The 21,837-nt window shown below is 47.7% G+C and overlaps 1 protein-coding gene across 1 annotated transcript in view; it reads left to right on the top strand.

Moving 5' to 3' along the window:
- Nucleotides 1-5,104: 5,104 nt before the first annotated feature.
- RNF167 (ring finger protein 167) overlaps nucleotides 5,105-21,837 on the top strand; it is a 60,766-nt gene continuing 44,033 nt past the window's right edge. Inside the window, exons 1-2 of the mRNA XM_068273899.1 lie at nucleotides 5,105-5,285; nucleotides 21,601-21,714. Of these exons, the coding sequence (XP_068130000.1) occupies nucleotides 21,607-21,714 (108 nt within the window). The 5' untranslated portion in view covers nucleotides 5,105-5,285; nucleotides 21,601-21,606. The remainder of the gene's footprint in view (nucleotides 5,286-21,600; nucleotides 21,715-21,837) is intronic.

Below are 21,837 nucleotides of genomic sequence, written 5' to 3'. Positions count from 1 at the left end.
GACCACACAGCAAAATCTGTATTCATAAAGGCTTTTTCCGCATGAAAAGCCGACATTCGTGAGCAGAGTGATCAATCACCGCCTTGCGCGGTGATTATCATAGCAAAAGTAACAAGTAGTCAATTCATAAAGATTAGAGGTAGCGGTATGCGGACGGGTATTACCGCTACCTCTGATGTGGCGAGAAGCGTGCGGAATACAGTGCAGTGAATGGGACAGACCTCCCAAGCAGCTGCAGAGAGAACACCGCACGGAGGGATTCCGCCTGCTTCTCCTGTTTCTGCATGTCTCCCGACAGCCTAACGCCTGCCTACAGCGGAATATCTCCGCACGCCTGTCACAACTAGCAACATTTTTATGAATTACCACCCTGAAGGCGGAAATACCGACAGCGGTGTTTCCCCGCTCGACGTTACCTTCCCGACAGCACTTTTATGAATCGAGGCCATAGTGGTTGCCTAAACGGTAACCCATGTTTGTAAGTATAATACTTACTCCACACTAATTCTCCCTCATCCAATACATACTACACTATATTGGGCTCTCGGTTTCTCTGTTTTATTTAAAGAAAAACATTTCTTTGATACAACTGATACAAATCCAACAAAAAAATCTCCAGTGTTTCTACTTCCCGTTTTCATGGAAGCAGACAAGGGGCCTGATTCACAAAGCGGTGCTAACAGTTAGCACGCTGGTGAAAAGCCCTTTATCATGCCTAAACTCAGTTTAGGCATGATAAGTTTAGGTGTGATAAGTTTAGGTGTGATAAGTTTAGGCATGATAAGTTTAGGTGTGATAAGTTTAGGCATGATAAGTTTAAGCACCAACTGGGTTAGCACCGCAGTGCACAGCTGATCAAAAGTTTTGCGCTAGCAAAGTCTGGTGCACATCGCATAGAGTTTAATGGCGCTGCTTTGCGTGCGGGACTTTGCACGCTATCTACACTTATCTAAACTTAGCATGCCTAAACTTATCACACCTAAACTTATCACACCTAAACTTATCACGCCTAAACTGGCTTTTCACCAGCGTGGTGCAATGGTTATCATGCCTAAAGTCTCTAACTGGGTTATCACCGCTTTGTGAATCGAGCCCATAGGGCTTGATTCACAAAGCGGTGCTAACCCAGTTAGAGACTTTAGGCGTGATAACCATTGCACCACGCTGGTGAAAAGCCAGTTTAGGCGTGATAAGTTTAGGCGTGATAAGTTTAAGCATGCTAAGTTTAGATAAGTTTAGATTGCACGCAAAGTCCCGCACGCAAAGTAGCGCCATTAAACTCTATGCGAAGTGCACCAGACTATGCTAGCGCAAAACTTTTGATCAGCTGTGCACTGCGGTGCTAACCTAGTTGGTGCTATAGTTATGACGCCTAAACTTATCACACCTAAACTTATCACACCTAAACTTATCACACCTAAACTTATCACGCCTAAACTTATCATGCCTAAACTTATCACGCCTAAACTTATCCCGCCTAAACTTATCACACCTAAACTTATCACGCCTAAACTTATCACGCCAAAACTTATCACGCCTAAACTTATCACGCCTAAACTTATCACGCCTAAACTTATCACACCTAAACTTATCACGCCTAAACTTATCATGCCTAAACTTATCACGCCTAAACTTATCACGCCTAAACTTATCACGCCTAAACTTATCACGCCTAAACTTATCACACCTAAACTTATCACGCCTAAACTTATCACACCTAAACTTATCACACCTAAACTGAGTTTAGGCGTGATAAAGGGCTTTTCACCAGCGTGCTAACTGTTAGCACCGCTTTGTGAATCAAGCCCGTAGGGTTAACATCCTGTGTTTACAAATTAACTGCTCTGCTGAGGCAGCCAGCTGGCACAGCTGAGAGCTCAAATTACACTTGTGATTATTCACAGATGAGGGGGAATTAGACAAGCTAAACTCTCTGTATACATACAGGGTGCATTTCTATATGTTTTCCTTCTCTACTGTGCAAGAGTTCAGGTCCCAATGTGACAGGCTTTCCTGAATCGTCTCTGTGTAATGGGCGGCAAGTATATGGGCTGCCCTACAGTGGTCTTTTTTTCCATACATATTACTAACTGTTTTATCACCTGTTTTACCGGCACTTTTATCAAACATTTATCACACTTGGTAAATTTTTAGTGAATACTCAAAAAAAACGGTACTTATCACTGGAGGTAATTTTTCACCTAAAAAAGAGTTACCGCACATGTTATTGTGAATAGAGCCCAAAGTATGGATTCCTGTATGCGAGGATACAATGTATGGCTGTGGATACAATCTATGGTCGTGGATACAGTGTATGGCCGTGGATACAATGTATGGCCATCCGTGGATACAGTGTATGGCCGTGGATACAATGTATGGCCGTCCGTGGATACAATGTATGGACGTGGATACAGTGTATGGCCGTGGATACAATGGGCTCGATTCACAAAGCGGTGCTAACCCAGTTAGAGACTTTAGGCGTGATAACCATTGCACCACGCTGGTGAAAAGCCAGTTTAGGCGTGATAAGTTTAGGTGTGATAAGTTTAGGCATGCTAAGATTAGATAAGTTTAGATCGCACGCAAAGTTCCGCACGCAAAGCAGCGCCATTAAACTTTATACGAAGTGCACCAGTCTTTGCTAGCGTAAAACTTTTGATCAGCTGTGCACTGCGGTGCTAACGCAGTTGGCGCTTAAACTTATCATGCCTAAACTTATCACACCTAAACTTATCATGCCTAAACTTATCACACCTAAACTTATCACACCTAAACTTATCATGCCTAAACTGAGTTTAGGTGTGATAAAGGGCTTTTCACCAGCGTGCTAACACTTTGCACCGCTTTGTGAATCAAGCCCAATGTATGGACGTGGATACAGTGTATGGCCGTGGATACAGTGTATGGCCGTGGATACAATGTATGGCCGTGGATACAGTGTATGGCCGTGGATACATTGTATGGACGTGGATGCAGTGTTTGGCCGTGGATACAGTGTATGGCCGTGGATACAATCTATGGACGTGGATACAATGGGCTCGATTCACAAAGCGGTGCAAAGTGTTAGCACCGTGGTGAAAAGGCCCTTATCACGCCTAAAGTCACTTTAGGCATGATAAGAAGAAACTCGCGCGAAGTTGCCGCGCGCAAAGTGTTGCGCGCGCAACCGCGCGCGTGCGCGCGCAGCGTCCCCGCTTCGCGCGAAGCTCCCATTAAGCCCTATGGGACTTTGCGCGCGCTCTCACGCGCGAACGCGCGTACGCGCGGTAACTTCGCGCGAAGAGCAGGAAAAAGCGGTGATAACTCAGTGGTGAAAAGGTCATCACGCCTAAAGTCTTTTAGGCGTGATAACTGGGTTATCACCGCTTTGTGAATCGAGGCCAATGTATGGCCGTGGATACAGCGTATGGCCGTGGATACAATGTATGGACGTGGATACAATGTATGGCCGTGGATACAGCGTATGGCCGTGGATACAATCTATGGACGTGGATACAATCTATGGACGTGGATACAATGTATGGCCGTGGATACAGTGTATGGCCGTGGATACAGTATATGGCCGTGGATACAGTGTATGGACGTGGATACAATGTATGGACGTGGATACAATGTATGGACGTGGATACAGTGTATGGCCGTGGATACAGTGTATGGCCGTGGATACAATGTATGGCCGTGGATACAATGTATGGACGTGTATACAATATATGGCCGTGGTTACAGTGTATGGCCGTGGTTACAGTGTTTGGCCGTGGATACAATGTATGGCCGTGGATACATTGTATGGATTCCTGTATGCTGTGGATACAATGTATGGTGGAGGATACGATATATGGCCGTGGATACAGTGTATGGCCGTGGATACAATGTATGGTCGTGGATACAGTGTATGGCCGTGGATACAGTGTATGGCCGTGGATACAGCGTATGGCCGTGGATACAGCGTATGGCCGTGGATACAGTGTATGGCCGTGGATACAATGTACAGGTCCTTCTCAAAAAATTAGCATATTGTGATAAAGTTCATTATTTTCTGTAATGTACTGATAAACATTAGACTTTCATATATTTTAGATTTATTACACACAACTGAAGTAGTTCAAGCCTTTTATTGTTTTAATATTGATGATTTTGGCATACAGCTCATGAAATCCCAAATTTCCTATCTCAAAAAATTAGCATATTTCAAATAATTATGTTCAGTTATGCTCTCAATACTTGATCAGGAATCCTTTTGCAGAAATGACTGCTTCAATGCGGCGTGGCATGGAGGCAATCAGCCTGTGGCACTGCTCAGGTGTTATGGAGGCCCAGGATGCTTCGATAGCGGCCTTAAAGGGGAACTGAAGAGAGAGGTATATGGAGGCTGTCATGTTTATTTCCTTTTAATCAATACCAGTTGCCTGGCAGCCCTGCTGGTCTATTTCTCTGCAGTAGTATCTGATTAAAACCAGAAACAAGCATGCAGCTAGTCTTGTCAGATCAGACTTATAAGTCTGAACCACTGAAACACCTGATCTGCTGCATGCTTGTTCAGGGGCTATGGCTAATAGTATTAGAGGCAGAGGATCAGCAGGGCTGCCAGGCAACTGGTATTGTCTAAAAGGAAATAAACATGACAGCCTCCATATACCTCTCTCTTCAGTTCCCCTTTAAGCTCATCCAGAGTGTTGGGTCTTGCGTCTCTCAACTTTCTCTTCACAATATCCTACAGATTCTCTATGGGGTTTAGGTCAGGAGAGTTGGCAGGCCAATTGAGCACAGTAATACCATGGTCAGCAAACCATTTACCAGTGGTTTTGGCACTGTGAGCTGGTGCCAGGTCGTTCTGAAAAATGAAATCTTCATCTCCATAAAGCTTTTCAGCAGATGGAAGCATGAAGTGCACCAAAATCTCCTGATAGCTAGCTGCATTGACCCTGCCCTTGATAAAACACAGTGGACCAACAGCAGCAGCTGACATGGCATTTTTTGAGAAGGACCTGTATGGTGGAGGATGTGTGTCTTCCCCCTGGGCTGTCAGCTGTGTGGGGAGGGAAGCCCACAGATGCACAATGGAAGGAGGAGGAGGGGATAGAGGAGGAGGAAGTGGCAGTCAGAGGAGGCTGGAGAGACAGGCGGATGTGAGGAGGACAGGCCAGGCGGAGTCACACCAGGAAAACAACCTCAGGAGACACACTGACACACACTGCAATCCCACCGACAACTGACACCCAGCAGCCAAGGGCAGAGGAGCAGAGAGACGGCGCTGACTATGTAACAAGAGACCGCACTGCACACCGGTGAGGTGTGTGTGTGTGTGTGTGTGTGTGTGTGTGTGTGTGTGTGTGTGTGTGTGTGTGTGTGTGTGTGTGTGTGTGTGTGTGTGTGTAGTGTTTGTGTCTCTGTACAGTGTTTGTGTCTCTGTACAGTGTTTGTGTCTCTGTACAGTGTTTGTGTCTCTGTACAGTGTGTGTGTCTCTGTACAGTGTGTGTCTCTCTGTACAGTGTGTGTGTGTGTGTGTGTGTGTAATGTGTGTGTGTGTGTGTAATGTGTGTGTGTGTGTGTGTGTAATGTGTGTGTGTAATGTGTGTGTGTGTGTGTGTGTGTGTGTGTCTCTCTGTACAGTGTTTGTGTCTCTCTGTACAGTGTTTGTGTCTCTCTGTACAGTGTGTCTCTGTACAGTGTGTGTGTGTGTGTGTGTGTGTCTCTGTACAGTGTGTGTGTGTGTGTGTGTGTGTGTGTGTCTCTGTACAGAGTGTGTGTGTGCGTGTTATCATGCAACGCTGCAGAATATGTTGGTGCTTTATACACAAATTTAGCCTCCAAAGGACCCAAAACCTTGCAGGGCCCAGAGCAGAACTCTGCAGGGGGCTAATCGGAGCCCACAGCTGATCTGCTGCAAAGGATTCTAGTTTCTGTGGAATCCCAATATGTGTGTTAGGCTTAAAATGGCAACTGAAGCAAGAGGGCTATGGAGGCAGCCATATTTATTTCCTTTTAAGCTATACTAGTTGCCTGGCAGCCCTGCTGATCCTCTGCCTCTAATACTATTAGCCATAGCCCCTGAACAAGCATGCAGCAGATCAGGTGTTTCTGACATTAATGTCAGATCTGACAAGATTAGCTGCATGCTTGTTCCTGGTATTATTCAGACACTTCTGCAGCCAAATAGATTAGCAGGGCTGCCAGGCAACTGGTATTCTTTAAAGGGGAACTGAAGTAAGATGTATATGGAGGCTGCCATATTTATTTCCTTTTAATCAATACCAGTTGTCTGGCTGTCCTGCTGGTCTATTTGGCTGCAGTAGTATCTGAATAACACCAGAAACAAGCATGCAGCTAGTCTTGTCAGATCTGACTGTCAGAAACACCTGATCTGCTACATGCTTGTTCAGGGGCTATGGCTAATAGTATTGGAGGCAGAGGATCAGCAGGACAGCCAGGCAATGTGCATTATGTAAAACGATATAAACATGTCAGCCTCCATCACTCTCACCTCGGGTTCCCTTCAAGCCTATTAACACACATCCAATTTCATTGGTCAATCACTGACCAATTCTGCCACTTCCATATAGTATGAGGGTTTAAAGGACACCTGAAGAGAGAGGTATGTGGAGGCTGCCATATTTATTTCCTTTGAAGCAATACCAGTTGCCTGGCAGCCATGCTGATCCTCTGCCTCTAATACTTTCAGCCATAGCCCCTGAACAAGCATGCAGCAGATCAGGTGTTTCTGACTTTAAAGTCAGATCTGACAAGACTAGCTGCATGCTTGTTTCTGGTGTGATTCAGGCACTACTGCAGAGAAATAGACCGGCAGGGCTGCCAGGCAACTGGTATTGATTAAAAGGAAATAAATATGGCAGCCTCCGTATACCTCTTACTTCAGTTTCCCTTTAACACAATCTGATCACAGTGCTCAAAATTTGTTAACCCTCACACTACATGGAGGCGGTAAAATTAGCCAATCCAAATTGGATGTGTGTGTCAAGCTTTAGTGCACACCACAAACCTGCTAGCGATTGTGATTTTTGCAATACCATTTTTGTATGAATGTGCTTTATTATTATTATTTTTATTTTTTTATTTATATAGCACCAACATCTTCCGTAGCGCTGTACATAGTACAAAACAAATATTGGGGAACATAGATACACGAGGCATTCACAGCTCTGTACAGTCAGGACATCCGCTCCAGCTGAGCTGCCATAGAAGATGCTACATGCAGCACGTTTGTGATTCTAAGGCCACATACAGACATCAGACCATAGTCTTTGGAAAATGAAAGATCACAGACCAATCTTACCCCCTTCCATGTAGTATGAGAGCCATACTCTACACAGTCTATTCTATGGAGCTGAACTCCCCATCAGACATAAATCTTTGCAAGATGCTGCACACACAGATGCTGTACAGACACAAAAGATCTGTAGCTGCAAAAGATCTGTTCCTGCCAAAGATCCGTTCCTGAAAATTGCAATGATAGTCCATGAGATCTGCAGATCATCATACACACATGATTTAACTGACATTCATCTGCAGATCAGATCCACCAGGATGGATTTTCAGATCTGCGGATGATTGCTTGATCTGCAGATGAATGTCAGTTAAATCATGTGTGTATGATGATCTGCAGATCTCATAGACTATCATTGCAATTTGCAGGAACGGATCTTTGGCAGGAACAGATCTTTTGCAGATACTGATCTTTTGTGTCTGTACAGCATCTGTGTGTGCAGCATCTTGCAAAGATTTCTATCTGATGTGGAGTTCAGCTCCATAGAATAGACTGTGTAGAGTATGGCTCTTATACTACAGGAAGGGTGGTAAGATTGGTCTGTGATCTTTCATTTTCCAAAGACTATAGTCTGATGTGTGTATGAGCCTTGACAGAATTGCTTCGCCTGATTACGTCTGTAGGGAGGGGGCTGTTTGCAAAGGTGGGGCTCTATGACTTGCATGCATGTGTAATGCAACTGCTATGCATCTCTGAGGCTCAATCATTTCTGTTGCCCAATTCTGGACTGTATTACAATTTGCATGATATTTGCATGCAAGAAGTGAGTGTTAGCATGTCATTGACCATCACTAATCGTTCACATCAGCTGATCTCATTTAAAGAACCACCTGCAGAGTGTTTAAACACACTGGAAGTGAGTGGGACATAGAGGCTGACATATTTATTTCCTTTTAAACTATGCACATTGCCTGGCTGTCCTGCTGTTCCTCTGCCTCTAATGCCTGGTGTGTGATTCAAACACTACTGCAGCCAAATAGATTAGCAGGGCTGCCAGGCAACTGGTATGGTTTAAATATGGCAGCCTCCATAGCTCACTTCAGCTGAAGGCTGCCATATTTATTTCCTTTTAAGCAATACCAGTTGCCTGGCTGTCCTGCCGATATTCTGCCTCTAATACTGAACCATGAACAACCATGCTGATCAGGTGCTCTGACTGCTTTAGCTGCTTGCTTGTTTCTAGTGTTGTTCAGACACTACTGCAGCCAAATAGACCAGCAGGGCTGCCAAGCAACCAGTATCTCCCTCTGTGCATATTATTATTATTATTATTATTATTATTATTGATTTATAAAGCGCCAACATATTCCGTGGCGCTGTACAAAGTAAGAAACAAACATTGGGTACATAATACAGACAATGGTGTACACCAATATACACGATACATAATTAGTGACAAAATGCAAAAATGATACAAATACAGAATACAAAATATAGAAATGACAGTGATAAAAGTAACATGATGAATAAAATGCATAATGATTTCCAAGACGCAAAAGGGGGAGAGAGCCCTGCCCTTGCCAGCTTACAATCTAAAGGGAATTGGGGGGGGGGGGGGGGAACAAGAGGAGATATCTATAGAAAAATCCCAACATTTTACGCCTCATTCACACCTAAAATCGAAAAAGCAAGCGTTTTGCGTTTTTGTGAGCTTAACCCCCCTCCCGGCGCTCCACTGCATGCTGCGTTTCTGGTAAAAGGGCTTTTCTAAGAGCTTTTCCCGAGCAGTTTTGTAATTCACTCCCTAACGTAAGTAAGTCAGGAAGTGAACTCTTTGACCCGGAAAATAATAAATACAATGTATCTATTCTTAAAAATGTGTGTGAGCGTTTTGCGTTTTTCCTATAGCTTCCGACCAGGCAAAATCGCCTCACAAATGGTCCAGGCAGCGCTTTGCTGAGCGGATCACAAACTAACCCCTCAGTTGTGAACTCTCTCATAGGGAATCATTGCACAAGCGTTTTTAGGGCGATTTTGAAAATCACAAACGCTGCTAGTGTGTATGAGCCCTTAGCCATTGGTAGTGGGTGTGGTTATAGAAACTGGCAGTTGGTGCTGTCTGTATTTGTTCCCTGTCTGCCAGCAGTAAAGATGATGACCTGCAGACGCATCGTGGATCAAACAACATAAACGAATTACATGGTGAATATCAATCATTTCTACATCTCTCTTTTCTATTTTTCAACCTCTCACTTTGCAGTGTATTGGATTTATTTCCTTTTTACTACTATTTTTGAGATTTTATTGCTGTCTGGGTTCACAGTTTCATTCCTGCTTGCTTTTCTGGGTGTTATAGGGCAGGAAGTGAGTAACGATCAGCATCAGGTACTCCGACTACAATGAAAATCCTTCCATATGGGGAGGTCGGGCTTGACGACTCTTTTACACTACATGCGATTCCGATTTTGATGTGATTGAACATGCGATTATTATGATTTTTAATGCGAGTCCTGCCTGCTGCAATTTTTTTTCTTCTTCTTGTGTTGCTTGCATCCAGGGAAAATCAGGATCGCAAATCTGAAATGCAATTTGCAGTGATAAAGAAGCCTATGCCTTTGTTAAGGTCCACCCGCGACGCAATATTTCGGGCAATTTTTTTTTCACGCAACATTCAACTTTCTCTGCCTAGAGCAAACGTTTCTGTAATTTTGCTGCGTGGGTACGTTTGTGCAATGCACGGCAATCACAACCGTCACGGCGGAGCAGATCTGTAAGATCCCCAGTGACTCCCATTCAAAGTACCGTGATCCTTCTAACTATCGTTGACGCCCATCGTGCGCTGCCGCGTGTTCCCGCGGAAGAAGATGGATCGGGGAACGCTCGTTCCTCAGGTCGTGTAGCCGTAGGATTCCAGATCCATCTTCTGGTGAGTGTTCAGCTTTAGGCTTGGTTCAGACGGGCTTCATATGTAAACAATTGCTGGCTATCATCGTTTTTCACCCCCGCCGGGGTACACGGGAGTGTGGCACTGAAGGACCAGGCCCGGTCCACCCATGATGCCAAGTGAGGCGACTTCCTCAGGTGGTAGAAGTCTTAGGGGAGCACCAGGCAGAAACAGGAAGTGAAGAGAGTGCCTGGCCAACCTATCCTGGTTGCAACTGTACCTGGCTAACCTATCCTGGTTGCAACTGTACCTGGCTAACCTATCCTGGTTGCAACTGTACCTGGCTAACCTATCCTGGTTGCAACTGTACCTGGCTAACCTATCCTGGGGGCAACTGTACCTGGCTAACCTATCCTGGGGGCAACTGTACCTGGCTAACCTATACTGGGGGCAACTGCACCTGGCTAACCTATACTGGGGGCAACTGCACCTGGCTAACCTATACTGGGGGCAACTGCACCTGGCTAACCTATACTGGGGGCAACTGCACCTGGCTAACCTATACTGGGGGCAACTGCACCTGGCTAACCTATACTGGGGGCAACTGCACCTGGCTAACCTATACTGGGGGCAACTGCACCTGGCTAACCTATACTGGGGGCAACTGCACCTGGCTAACCTATACTGGGGGCAACTGCACCTGGCTAACCTATACTGGGGGCAACTGCACCTGGCTAACCTATACTGGGGGCAACTGCACCTGGCTAACCTATACCGGGGGCAACTGTACCTGGCTAACCTATACTGGGGGCACTTATACCTGGCTAACCTATACTGGGGGCAACTGCACCTGGCTAACCTATACTGGGGGCAACTGTACCTGGCTAACCTGTACTGGGGGCAACTGTACCTGGCTAACCTGTACTGGGGGCAACTGCACCTGGCTAACCTGTACTGGGGGCAACTGTACCTGGCTAACCTATACTGGAGGCAACTGTACCTGGCTAACCTATACTGGGGGCAGCTGTACCTGGCTAACCTATACTGGGGGCAGCTGTACCTGGCTAACCTATACTGGGGGCAGCTGTACCTGGCTAACCTATACTGGGGGCAACTGTACCTGGCTAACCTATACTGGGGGCAACTGTACCTGGCTAACCTATACTGGGGGCAACTGTACCTGGCCAACCTATACTGGGGGGCAACTGTACCTGGCTAACCTATACTGGGGGCAACTGTACCTGGCTAAAGTATACTGGGGGCAACTGCACCTAGCTAACCTATACTGGGGGCAACTGTACCTGGCTAACCTATACTGGGGGCAACTGTACCTGGCTAACCTATACTGGGGGCAACTGTACCTGGCTAACCTATACTGGGGGCAACTGTACCTGGCTAAAGTATACTGGGGGCAACTCCACCTAGCTAACCTATACTGGGGGCAACTGCACCTGGCTAACCTATACTGGGGGCAACTGTACCTGGCTAACCTATACTGGGGGCAACTGTACCTGGCTAACCTATACTGGGGGCAACTGTACCTGGCTAACCTATACTGGGGGCAACTGTACCTGGCTAACCTATACTGGGGGCAACTGTACCTGGCTAACCTATACTGGGGGCAACTGTACCTGGCCAACCTATACTGGGGGCAACTGTACCTGGCCAACCTATACTGGGGGCAACTGTACCTGGCCAACCTATACTGGGGGCAACTGTACCTGGCCAACCTATACTGGGGGCAACTGTACCTGGCCAACCTATACTGGGGGCAACTGTACCTGGCCAACCTATACTGGGGGCAACTGTACCTGGCCAACCTATACTGGGGGCAACTGTACCTGGCCAACCTATACTGGGGGCAACTGTACCTGGCCAACCTATACTGGGGGCAACTGTACCTGGCCAACCTATACTGGGGGCAACTGTACCTGGCCAACCTATACTGGGGGCAACTGTACCTGGCCAACCTATACTGGGGGCAACTGTACCTGGCCAACCTATACTGGGGGCAACTGTACCTGGCCAACCTATACTGGGGGCAACTGTACCTGGCCAACCTATACTGGGGGCGACTGTACCTGGCCAACCTATACTGGGGGCGACTGTACCTGGCCAACCTATACTGGGGGCGACTGTACCTGGCCAACCTATACTGGGGGCGACTGTACCTGGCCAACCTATACTGGGGGCGACTGTACCTGGCCAACCTGTACTGGGGGCGACTGTACCTGGCCAACCTGTACTGGGGGCGACTGTACCTGGCCAACCTGTACTGGGGGCGACTGTACCTGGCCAACCTGTACTGGGGGCGACTGTACCTGGCCAACCTGTACTGGGGGCGACTGTACCTGGCCAACCTGTACTGGGGGCGACTGTACCTGGCCAACCTGTACTGGGGGCGACTGTACCTGGCCAACCTGTACTGGGGGCGACTGTACCTGGCCAACCTGTACTGGGGGCGACTGTACCTGGCCAACCTGTACTGGGGGCGACTGTACCTGGCCAACCTGTACTGGGGGCGACTGTACCTGGCCAACCTGTACTGGGGGCGACTGTACCTGGCCAACCTGTACTGGGGGCGACTGTACCTGGCTACCTACCTGTCCTGAGGGTGTTTTTTGGGCGCTCATCGCAGCTATAACGTGCGGTGCAAATTGTCAGGTGCTGTGCGTTTATTCCAATTCGGGAGGGGGACGGGGGCATCCTCACAAGTTTGCCTCAGGCAGCAAAAAGTTTTAAATGGCGGTAAACGACACTACCGGTGCTGCCCATTCATATGAACGGCCAGAGCTTAAATGTCATTTACCGCCCAGCAAGCGTCCATGTGTACCAGGCCTCAGGTTTTATTCAGGCGTTTGACCCTTTCGCAGAACTTCCCTACTTCCTGTTTCACTCACCAGTTTCTGAAGAACAGGAAACTATAGAATTTTGCATGCATTTTGCATTTTACGTGCCTTTTTTTAGATGTTATGTTGTGAAGGAGGCCTCAGGCAACGTATATATGTGGAGGAGAAAGCTAGAAAGCTTGGGAGAGAGTCTACTGATCTATTGTGTTAAAAAGCAGCATGTCAGACTGCCCGTCAAAGGATCCTGACAGTCTGACCTTTGACTGTGGGGGATGGGTCGGTGACTAGTATGGAGAACTAGTTAGTGTCTGCTGGGAGGGGGAAGGTTAGTGAAAGGGCAGAAGCTATGAGGACACAGATTGGACATCTGTGCCAATAAATCTGTTAAAGGAGTTCTGTAGTGTTTTTTTTAAAATAAAGTGTCACTTACCTGGGGCTTCCAGCGCCCCTCCGCAGGTATCCTGTCCCTCGCCGCCACTGAATAATCCTCCGATCCCTGCCGCTAGTCACCATTCATTTATTAGCCTAACTAGACGAATGTCACTGCGGCTGCGCGGCCGCGCATGTCCTCGCTCCCGCCTCGGAGAGCTTACTGCGCAGGTGCAGTACCAGAAAACGTTTGATTTTAAGTAATTACTACTAGGCCTGAACGATTTTAGGAAAAGATTGAATCGCACAATTTCTGTCAGAAATTGCGATTTCGATTCAATTCACGATTTTCTTCAAATCAAGCCTTAGCACTAAATTCACAATGAATAGGAAGGAATATGAAGGAAATACAAAGGAATAGGAAGAAAATGAATACCACCTTAGTTTGTAAACATTCAAAGTGCCCCACTGCAGCTTTGCAGGCTGCAGAAAGAATAGATCACCACAGTCACACCACAGCAGTCATCATCATTGTCATGCTGATGAAGGCAGAGGCGATACACAACTTGAAAGACAGGCATGCAGGCGGAGTCTGCTGACCATGACACAAAGTCTGATTGACATGCATGCGGGCGGAGTCTGCCGTCCGCTCAGCAAATGATGTGGAAGAGCAGGGAGGAGTGAGCCACGAGTGACAGCCTGCGGGCAGAGTTTGCCGCCCTTAATACAAAATAGCCTTGCCTGAAGTGAGCCGCCCCAAGAGTGAGAGCCTACCGCACCTGACACAACGTGATTGACAGCCTGGCATGCGGGCGGAGTATGCCGCCCGCCCAGCTAGTTATGTAGAGGTACTGGGAGGAGACAGCCGCCGCTAGTGTGAGAGCCTGTGGGCAGAGTTTGCCATCCGCTTTGCTGATTGGCTACACACTAGTAGGCGGAAGTTGGAGGAGAGATTGAGCTGCTTCCGTCACTGCGACTGAAAGTACTGGTGCTGAGCCGCCGCTAACCGCTGCTGCACTGAGCGGTAGCGGGGAATGCTAGGCTGAGAGGATAAAAGAGGGGGATAAAAATCGCCGCTATGGCGATCACAGAATCGTCATTTCCGTGATCGCGATTTCGATCCAAAAACGGTTTATCGTTCAGGCCTAATTACTACACTAAGGAAAGTCACTCATTGGGCTTGATTCACTAAACAATGATGACTCAAATATCACACCTTATCAAAGATATCACACCTTATCAGGGTAGCATAACAGTTAACATGCCTTATCAGGGTAGCATAGTGAGCGCTACGAACTCGCAGTGGTTCAGGGCAAGACGAGTGCCATTGCCACTTAGCAGGGATAAGTTTGTAGCTCTCGCTATGCCATACCTCCCAACTTTTTGAGATGAGAAAAAGGGACACTTAAGCCACGCCTCTGCCACACCCCTGGTCACGCCCTCACCACGCCTCCAATCACACATACCATAAAGATTTCATAAGAAACATATGTTGTCTTATAATTCAAACCACACTGGTCCTTTCTATCCTGGTTCATTTTTCTTAATAGTAACATTTTAAAATTACTAATATATCAATTTTAAAGGTTGGGAATAAAATTTAGAGTCAATCAAACACATTTTTAGTATAGAAATATATATATTTACATAGAAAGAGGGACAGTTGGGAGCTATGGCTATGCTCCTCTGATAAGTCGTGCTAACTTTGATAAGGTGTGATATTTGAGTTATCATGGTTTATTGAATCGAGCCCCTTGACTGCAATCTATATATATATAATGGACTAAGTGCCTCAACCTTCAAACAAGAAGAAGAAGTACTTTGCATGAGAAAATGTATGCGTGCTCAAACATCAAGTTTAAGGCCTCTTTTCCATGGACTGTTGAGCTGTGTGCTCAGCAAGCAGTTACCAGGCAGCAGCAAGCAGTTACCAGGCAGCAGCAAGCAGTTACCAGGCAGCAGCAAGCAGTTACCAGGCAGCAGCAAGCAGTTACCAGGCAGCAGCAAGCAGTTACCAGGCAGCAGCAAGCAGTTACCAGGCAGCAGCAAGCAGTTACCAGGCAGCAGCAAGCAGTTACCAGGCAGCAGCAAGCAGTTACCAGGCAGCAGCAAGCAGTTACCAGGCAGCAGCAAGCAGTTACCAGGCAGCAGCAAGCAGTTACCAGGCAGCAGCAAGCAGTTACCAGGCAGCAGCAAGCAGTTACCAGGCAGCAGCAAGCAGTTACCAGGCAGCAGCAAGCAGTTACCAGGCAGCAGCAAGCAGTTACCAGGCAGCAGCAAGCAGTTACCAGGCAGCAGCAAGCAGTTACCAGGCAGCAGCAAGCAGTTACCAGGCAGCAGCAAGCAGTTACCAGGCAGCAGCAAGCAGTTACCAGGCAGCAGCAAGCAGTTACCAGGCAGCAGCAAGCAGTTACCAGGCAGCAGCAAGCAGTTACCAGGCAGCAGCAAGCAGTTACCAGGCAGCAGCAAGCAGTTACCAGGCAGCAGCAAGCAGTTACCAGGCAGCAGCAAGCAGTTACCAGGCAGCAGCAAGCAGTTACCAGGCAGCAGCAAGCAGTTACCAGGCAGCAGCAAGCAGTTACCAGGCAGCAGCAAGCAGTTACCAGGCAGCAGCAAGCAGTTACCAGGCAGCAGCAAGCAGTTACCAGGCAGCAGCAAGCAGTTACCAGGCAGCAGCAAGCAGTTACCAGGCAGCAGCAAGCAGTTACCAGGCAGCAGCAAGCAGTTACCAGGCAGCAGCAAGCAGTTACCAGGCAGCAGCAAGCAGTTACCAGGCAGCAGCAAGCAGTTACCAGGCAGCAGCAAGCAGTTACCAGGCAGCAGCAAGCAGTTACCAGGCAGCAGCAAGCAGTTACCAGGCAGCAGCAAGCAGTTACCAGGCAGCAGCAAGCAGTTACCAGGCAGCAGCAAGCAGTTACCAGGCAGCAGCAAGCAGTTACCAGGCAGCAGCAAGCAGTTACCAGGCAGCAGCAAGCAGTTACCAGGCAGCAGCAAGCAGTTACCAGGCAGCAGCAAGCAGTTACCAGGCAGCAGCAAGCAGTTACCAGGCAGCAGCAAGCAGTTACCAGGCAGCAGCAAGCAGTTACCAGGCAGCAGCAAGCAGTTACCAGGCAGCAGCAAGCAGTTACCAGGCAGCAGCAAGCAGTTACCAGGCAGCAGCAAGCAGTTACCAGGCAGCAGCAAGCAGTTACCAGGCAGCAGCAAGCAGTTACCAGGCAGCAGCAAGCAGTTACCAGGCAGCAGCAAGCAGTTACCAGGCAGCAGCAAGCAGTTACCAGGCAGCAGCAAGCAGTTACCAGGCAGCAGCAAGCAGTTACCAGGCAGCAGCAAGCAGTTACCAGGCAGCAGCAAGCAGTTACCAGGCAGCAGCAAGCAGTTACCAGGCAGCAGCAAGCAGTTACCAGGCAGCAGCAAGCAGTTACCAGGCAGCAGCAAGCAGTTACCAGGCAGCAGCAAGCAGTTACCAGGCAGCAGCAAGCAGTTACCAGGCAGCAGCAAGCAGTTACCAGGCAGCAGCAAGCAGTTACCAGGCAGCAGCAAGCAGTTACCAGGCAGCAGCAAGCAGTTACCAGGCAGCAGCAAGCAGTTACCAGGCAGCAGCAAGCAGTTACCAGGCAGCAGCAAGCAGTTACCAGGCAGCAGCAAGCAGTTACCAGGCAGCAGCAAGCAGTTACCAGGCAGCAGCAAGCAGTTACCAGGCAGCAGCAAGCAGTTACCAGGCAGCAGCAAGCAGTTACCAGGCAGCAGCAAGCAGTTACCAGGCAGCAGCAAGCAGTTGTGAGAGTTTGAGAGCCATTTCACTGCCTATTCACAGTCCATGAAAAAGAGGCCTTACCCTAGCAAGTCTGACATTGCAAATATGGCCTAATTGGCTATTCATGAGGTAATGCTCATGCAAATGCATGCACAAACCAATACCACAAAGCAGTCACCCTGCTACATGCTACATTAGCACTATCCGGCTTAGTGCACACCAGAGCGGTTCGGCAGCGTTTTGCGATCCACTTGCGGCTGCGAATACGCTTGGGTAATGTATTTCAATGGGCTGGTGCACACCAGAGCGGGAGGCGTTTTGCTGAAACGCATACTCCCGAGGTGAGGCATTTTTTGGATTGCGGAGGCGTTTTTGCCTCCAATGTAAAGTATATGAAAAACGCAAACCGCTCTGAAAAACGGCAGTTCAGAGCGGTTTTGCAGGCGTTTTTGTTACAGAAGCTGTTCAGTAACAGCTTTACTGTAACAATATATGAAATCTACTACACCAAAAACGCTTTACAAAACCGCAAAATGCTAGGTGAAATGCTACAGAAAAATAAGAAAAAGCGTTTCAAAATCTGCTAGCAGTTTTTGGTGTGCTCCAGGCCTCCAGGAGGGCCACGGGGAGGATTCCCAATGCCCCCTTTTTATACAACTGGGGGGACCGCAGGGTCCCAGGCTCTCTCACTGCCTGGAAACCACAGCGGCACCCCGGAAGGGGAGGCTGGGTGGCGTGGACGACCCCCCCCCCCAAGTGTGGCCAGCGCCGGGGAGAGCCGTCTGCACCCACCTCCCAATATTAAAAACAGGCACTTACCTTAACGTCCATTGCGTTCTGCTACATGCGCATTCATTTGGGGGCACCACATGAGAAAGGAGAGAAGCATGGGTCACCCCGAGCTTTAGAGCTCAGGGCTGGCTCACATACAGCACTCCAGAGGGGGGGGCGGGGGGGGGGGGGGGAGGACAGGCGCACTCACTCCAGGGTTCACACCACCGGAGCAAGCCATCCACCACCTGCCTCCAAAGGATACAAACTGCACAAAATGTTTTCCATGAGAAAATTAATGCACATGTAGCAGAACCCAATGGACGTTAAGGTAAGTGGCTTTTTTTAATATTAGGAGGTGGGTGCGGACGGCTCTCCCCAGCGCTGGCCACGCTTGTGTGTGGGGGGGGCGGCTGCGCCACCCAGCCTCCCACTCCGGGGTGCCGCTGTGGTTCCCAGGCAGCGAGAGAGCACTTTGCAGTATTGGTTTTTTGACCCTGCATAGTTTGGCATGCGAAAGCAAATGCATATTTGCATGAGCATTGCCTCATGAATAGCCAATTAGGCCGGATTTGCAAAGCCAGACTTGCTAGGGTTAAACTTGGTGTTTGAGCACGCATACATTTTCTCATGGAAAGCCTACTTCTTCTTGTTACAAGGTTGAGGCACGTACTCTATTAGATAGATGCGGCGTATGCTACGACGCGGGTTGGCTAGTTACTGATAATGCAAAGGATCCTGCACATGTTGTCGCTTTAGGCTAACGATTGCGATAGTGTTTTGCGCTTTCTAGTGGGTTCCAGGCCTAAATGTATCAGGAGTCTCTACCTGCAGCCACTTCTAAGACAGGTGCTCTTTGTCAAGGTGCACTTAGCAGTCATGCATGCTGAGACACTTGGTTTTGGGCCTTGTGATATCTGATAGTGTAAAGGTCCTGCATGTGCTGTTGCTTTAAATGTATAAGGAGGCTCTGGACTGGAACACAATTTTAAGAACGGACAAATTTCCACATTAAACACGAAATTCTGATTCGTTTCCGTTATGAAAACGAATATGATTATGAAAAACGATCATAATTACAGATTTCTGCATCAATGCGAAATTTCACGAAATAACACATTTTCGTTTACAGCCGTAATCGTAATTGTGCGAAACTACGCGAAGTTACGCGTAATTGTGATTTGGTCATTATGCTCATCATTGCCAAGTCTTGTGATTGGCCTAAAATTTCCTCGGTAATTTCCTCGGTCTCGGTAATGCAGCATTCCACGGAATTCCAATCTCTGCACTCCAGTTTCCGTTGCAGAATGCCGATTAGAAACTCAGAAATTGGAATTCTGGGGAATTCGGAAGCTCATGAACAAGCATGGCGCCGGCGGAGTCACAGCCAGGGGCGGAGCTACCATGAAGCCACCTGAATCATGTGATCTAAGGGGCGGCATTTAGACAAATAGTTTGGGCCGCCTGCCTGCTCTCCGCTCTCCGGCCCGCCTTCCTGACACACACACACACCACACACCACCCCACACACACACCCCTGAGTCCCCGTCCTCATTCCACCACTACCCGAGAGGTCACTGCTACTGATCGAGTGCAGTGATTGGCCCGATCACAATTCAGAGGTCCTGCCCGTGAGAACATCGCCACCAATTAGCAAAAGGAGAAGCGGGTGGCTGTGATTGGCCTGTCTGGTGCCAGCACCCCCGCCTGATTGGTCGCGTCCCAAAGCTTCCTCTGACTGGCCATGTTGATGAGTATTATATGGGGGTATACATGATTGAGGAGGGGGTGGGGGAGCATGAGAAAGTCTGGGACCCGCCCTGGTCACCGCTCCTGATTTATAGACTATTCTGGGGAAGTGATTCAGAAGGAATAAATGTAGCTTTAGACCTGAACTTTGCTCTGCAGATAGCAGGCTAATAATCGCCTGTGACTGCATTCTTAGGCCTCATTTACACCAGCAGTGTTGCCAACCACGGAAATACATTTTTACTGACAAAGCACAAAAAAATTACTGACAGAACACTTTTTTGCTGACATCTAATATTCCTGAAATTAAATGAAAGATATCACACATGCACCCCACATGCAATACACCGGCAACCACGTGGGGCGCGAAGAAGCATGTAGTGGTGGACACCGGACAGGTGGAGTAATAATGCACAGCATCTGGGGGGGGGGACTTTGATACATTTACATTTGGGGGTACCCATCACGTTTGTTCTCGATTATCGCAGCCATTACCACTGCACATCCAATCGAGCATGCCAACCCGAGTTTTTCCAGCATGTCTGATTGATACATGCGATCGATGCATGCAACCAAATTTGGGCCGAAATTGGTTTGACTGTATAGGCATGCTCTAGGTGGCACCGATTTTTTTTTTTTTAATATCAATAATACTTGTCTTATCTGATGCTCGATCGGCCGCCAAGTCTACAGATATATTCCCATTTTTAGCTAGAGCAGTGTACATTCCAGAGTGATGTGTGAAATGATAAGCAGTAAGTGCTGTGATCTTCTGAAAAAGAGAGAGGTTTTTTTTTACTGACACCACAAAGTTTTTCGTGGACTTTACTGACAGCCCAGATTTGTTGATTTTTTTTTTTTTTTTTACTGACCGTCAGTACATTTACTGGCGGTTGGCAACACTGCACACTAGTGCGCTTCTGTCCGCTTTTCAGCAACACGTATCAATCTTTAACATTGATGTGCTAATAAAAAAAAAAGGAAAGAAGCGCGCAAAGTGTGAATGAGGCGTTGGTATGCATTAGTGTGCGTTGCTACATGTTTTGTTCATAGCAGTGCATTGTGAAAATGATTTCAGTTAAAACGCATATAGTGGGCACTGAGCCATAGGAAGGAAAACGTGGGCATTACTTTGAAAATCCGTTTTCTTTCTGATAGCAACTGGTTAAAGAGGAACTCCAGTGAAAATAATGTAATAAAAAAAAGTTTCATTTTTACAATAATTGTGTATAAATGATTTAGTCAGTGTTTGCTCATTGTAAAATCTTTCCTCTCCCTGATTTACATTCTGACATTTATTACATGGTGACATTTTTACTGCTGGCAGGTGATGTAGCTGCTGCATGCTTTCTTGGCAGTTGGAAACAGCTGTAAACAGCTAATTCCCACAATGCAAAGAGGTTCACAGACAGGAAACTGTCAGCACCATGGTCCTGACATCACACTGTGGGAGGGGTTTCACCACAATATTAGCCATACAGCGCCCCCTGATGATCTGTTTGAGAAAAGGAAATGATTTCTCATGGGAAAGGGGGAATCAGCTACTGATTGGGATGAAGTTCAGTTCCTGGTCACGATTTCTCTTTAAGTGTAAAGTGGCCTAAGATACCAAAACTACATGCGTCTCTCCTCTCCGACCTACAGCTGCCTGCTCACTACCACTACAGGCCAATCCACACCTCCTACTAAAGACTGACAGCTGTGCTTGGCAGCAAGGGGCGTGGCTACAACAGACAGAGCTATTGCTCCGCCCTCCTATAAGCCCAATTGACTACAGGGCCGGGGGTGTGTGTTTCAGATTGACTGATAGTAAGCAGGCGGCTGGAGGTTGCTGAGGGGGAATGATGATTTATAAATTGGTGCAGCAGGTATCTTTCTTTTTTTTTTTTCATGTTCTGTTAAACGGATGTATAAAAAAATGACTAAACTGAGGTTTGAAAATTAAATAAAAGCAATATGAATGTTTCCAGTAAGTTTACCGATTATTTCTCTGTTTTCCAGGGTCCGATGCACAAGATGAAGTCCGTCTCTCCTCTGTCTCCCAGCTATCCAATGCTGGCGTCCGCCCTGCTGCTCCTCTGCGGGGTCCCATTCACCAGTGCATACATCTATGCGGTAAGACAATCCACTAGGCAGCTGAGAAGGGCCAGAGGTACTGCCCCTGCCTGTAAAGCATGAGGTCACGAGTTCCACTCCAGAAAATAAAGAGACAATCACTCCCACCCCTCCCCCATCCCA

This window comes from Hyperolius riggenbachi, chromosome 3 (genome assembly GCF_040937935.1).
Source record: "Hyperolius riggenbachi isolate aHypRig1 chromosome 3, aHypRig1.pri, whole genome shotgun sequence".
In the NCBI taxonomy this organism is placed as follows: Eukaryota; Metazoa; Chordata; class Amphibia; order Anura; family Hyperoliidae; genus Hyperolius; species Hyperolius riggenbachi.
Note: the sequence above shows the minus strand (reverse complement) of the source record. Positions and strands in the feature narration are given on the sequence as shown.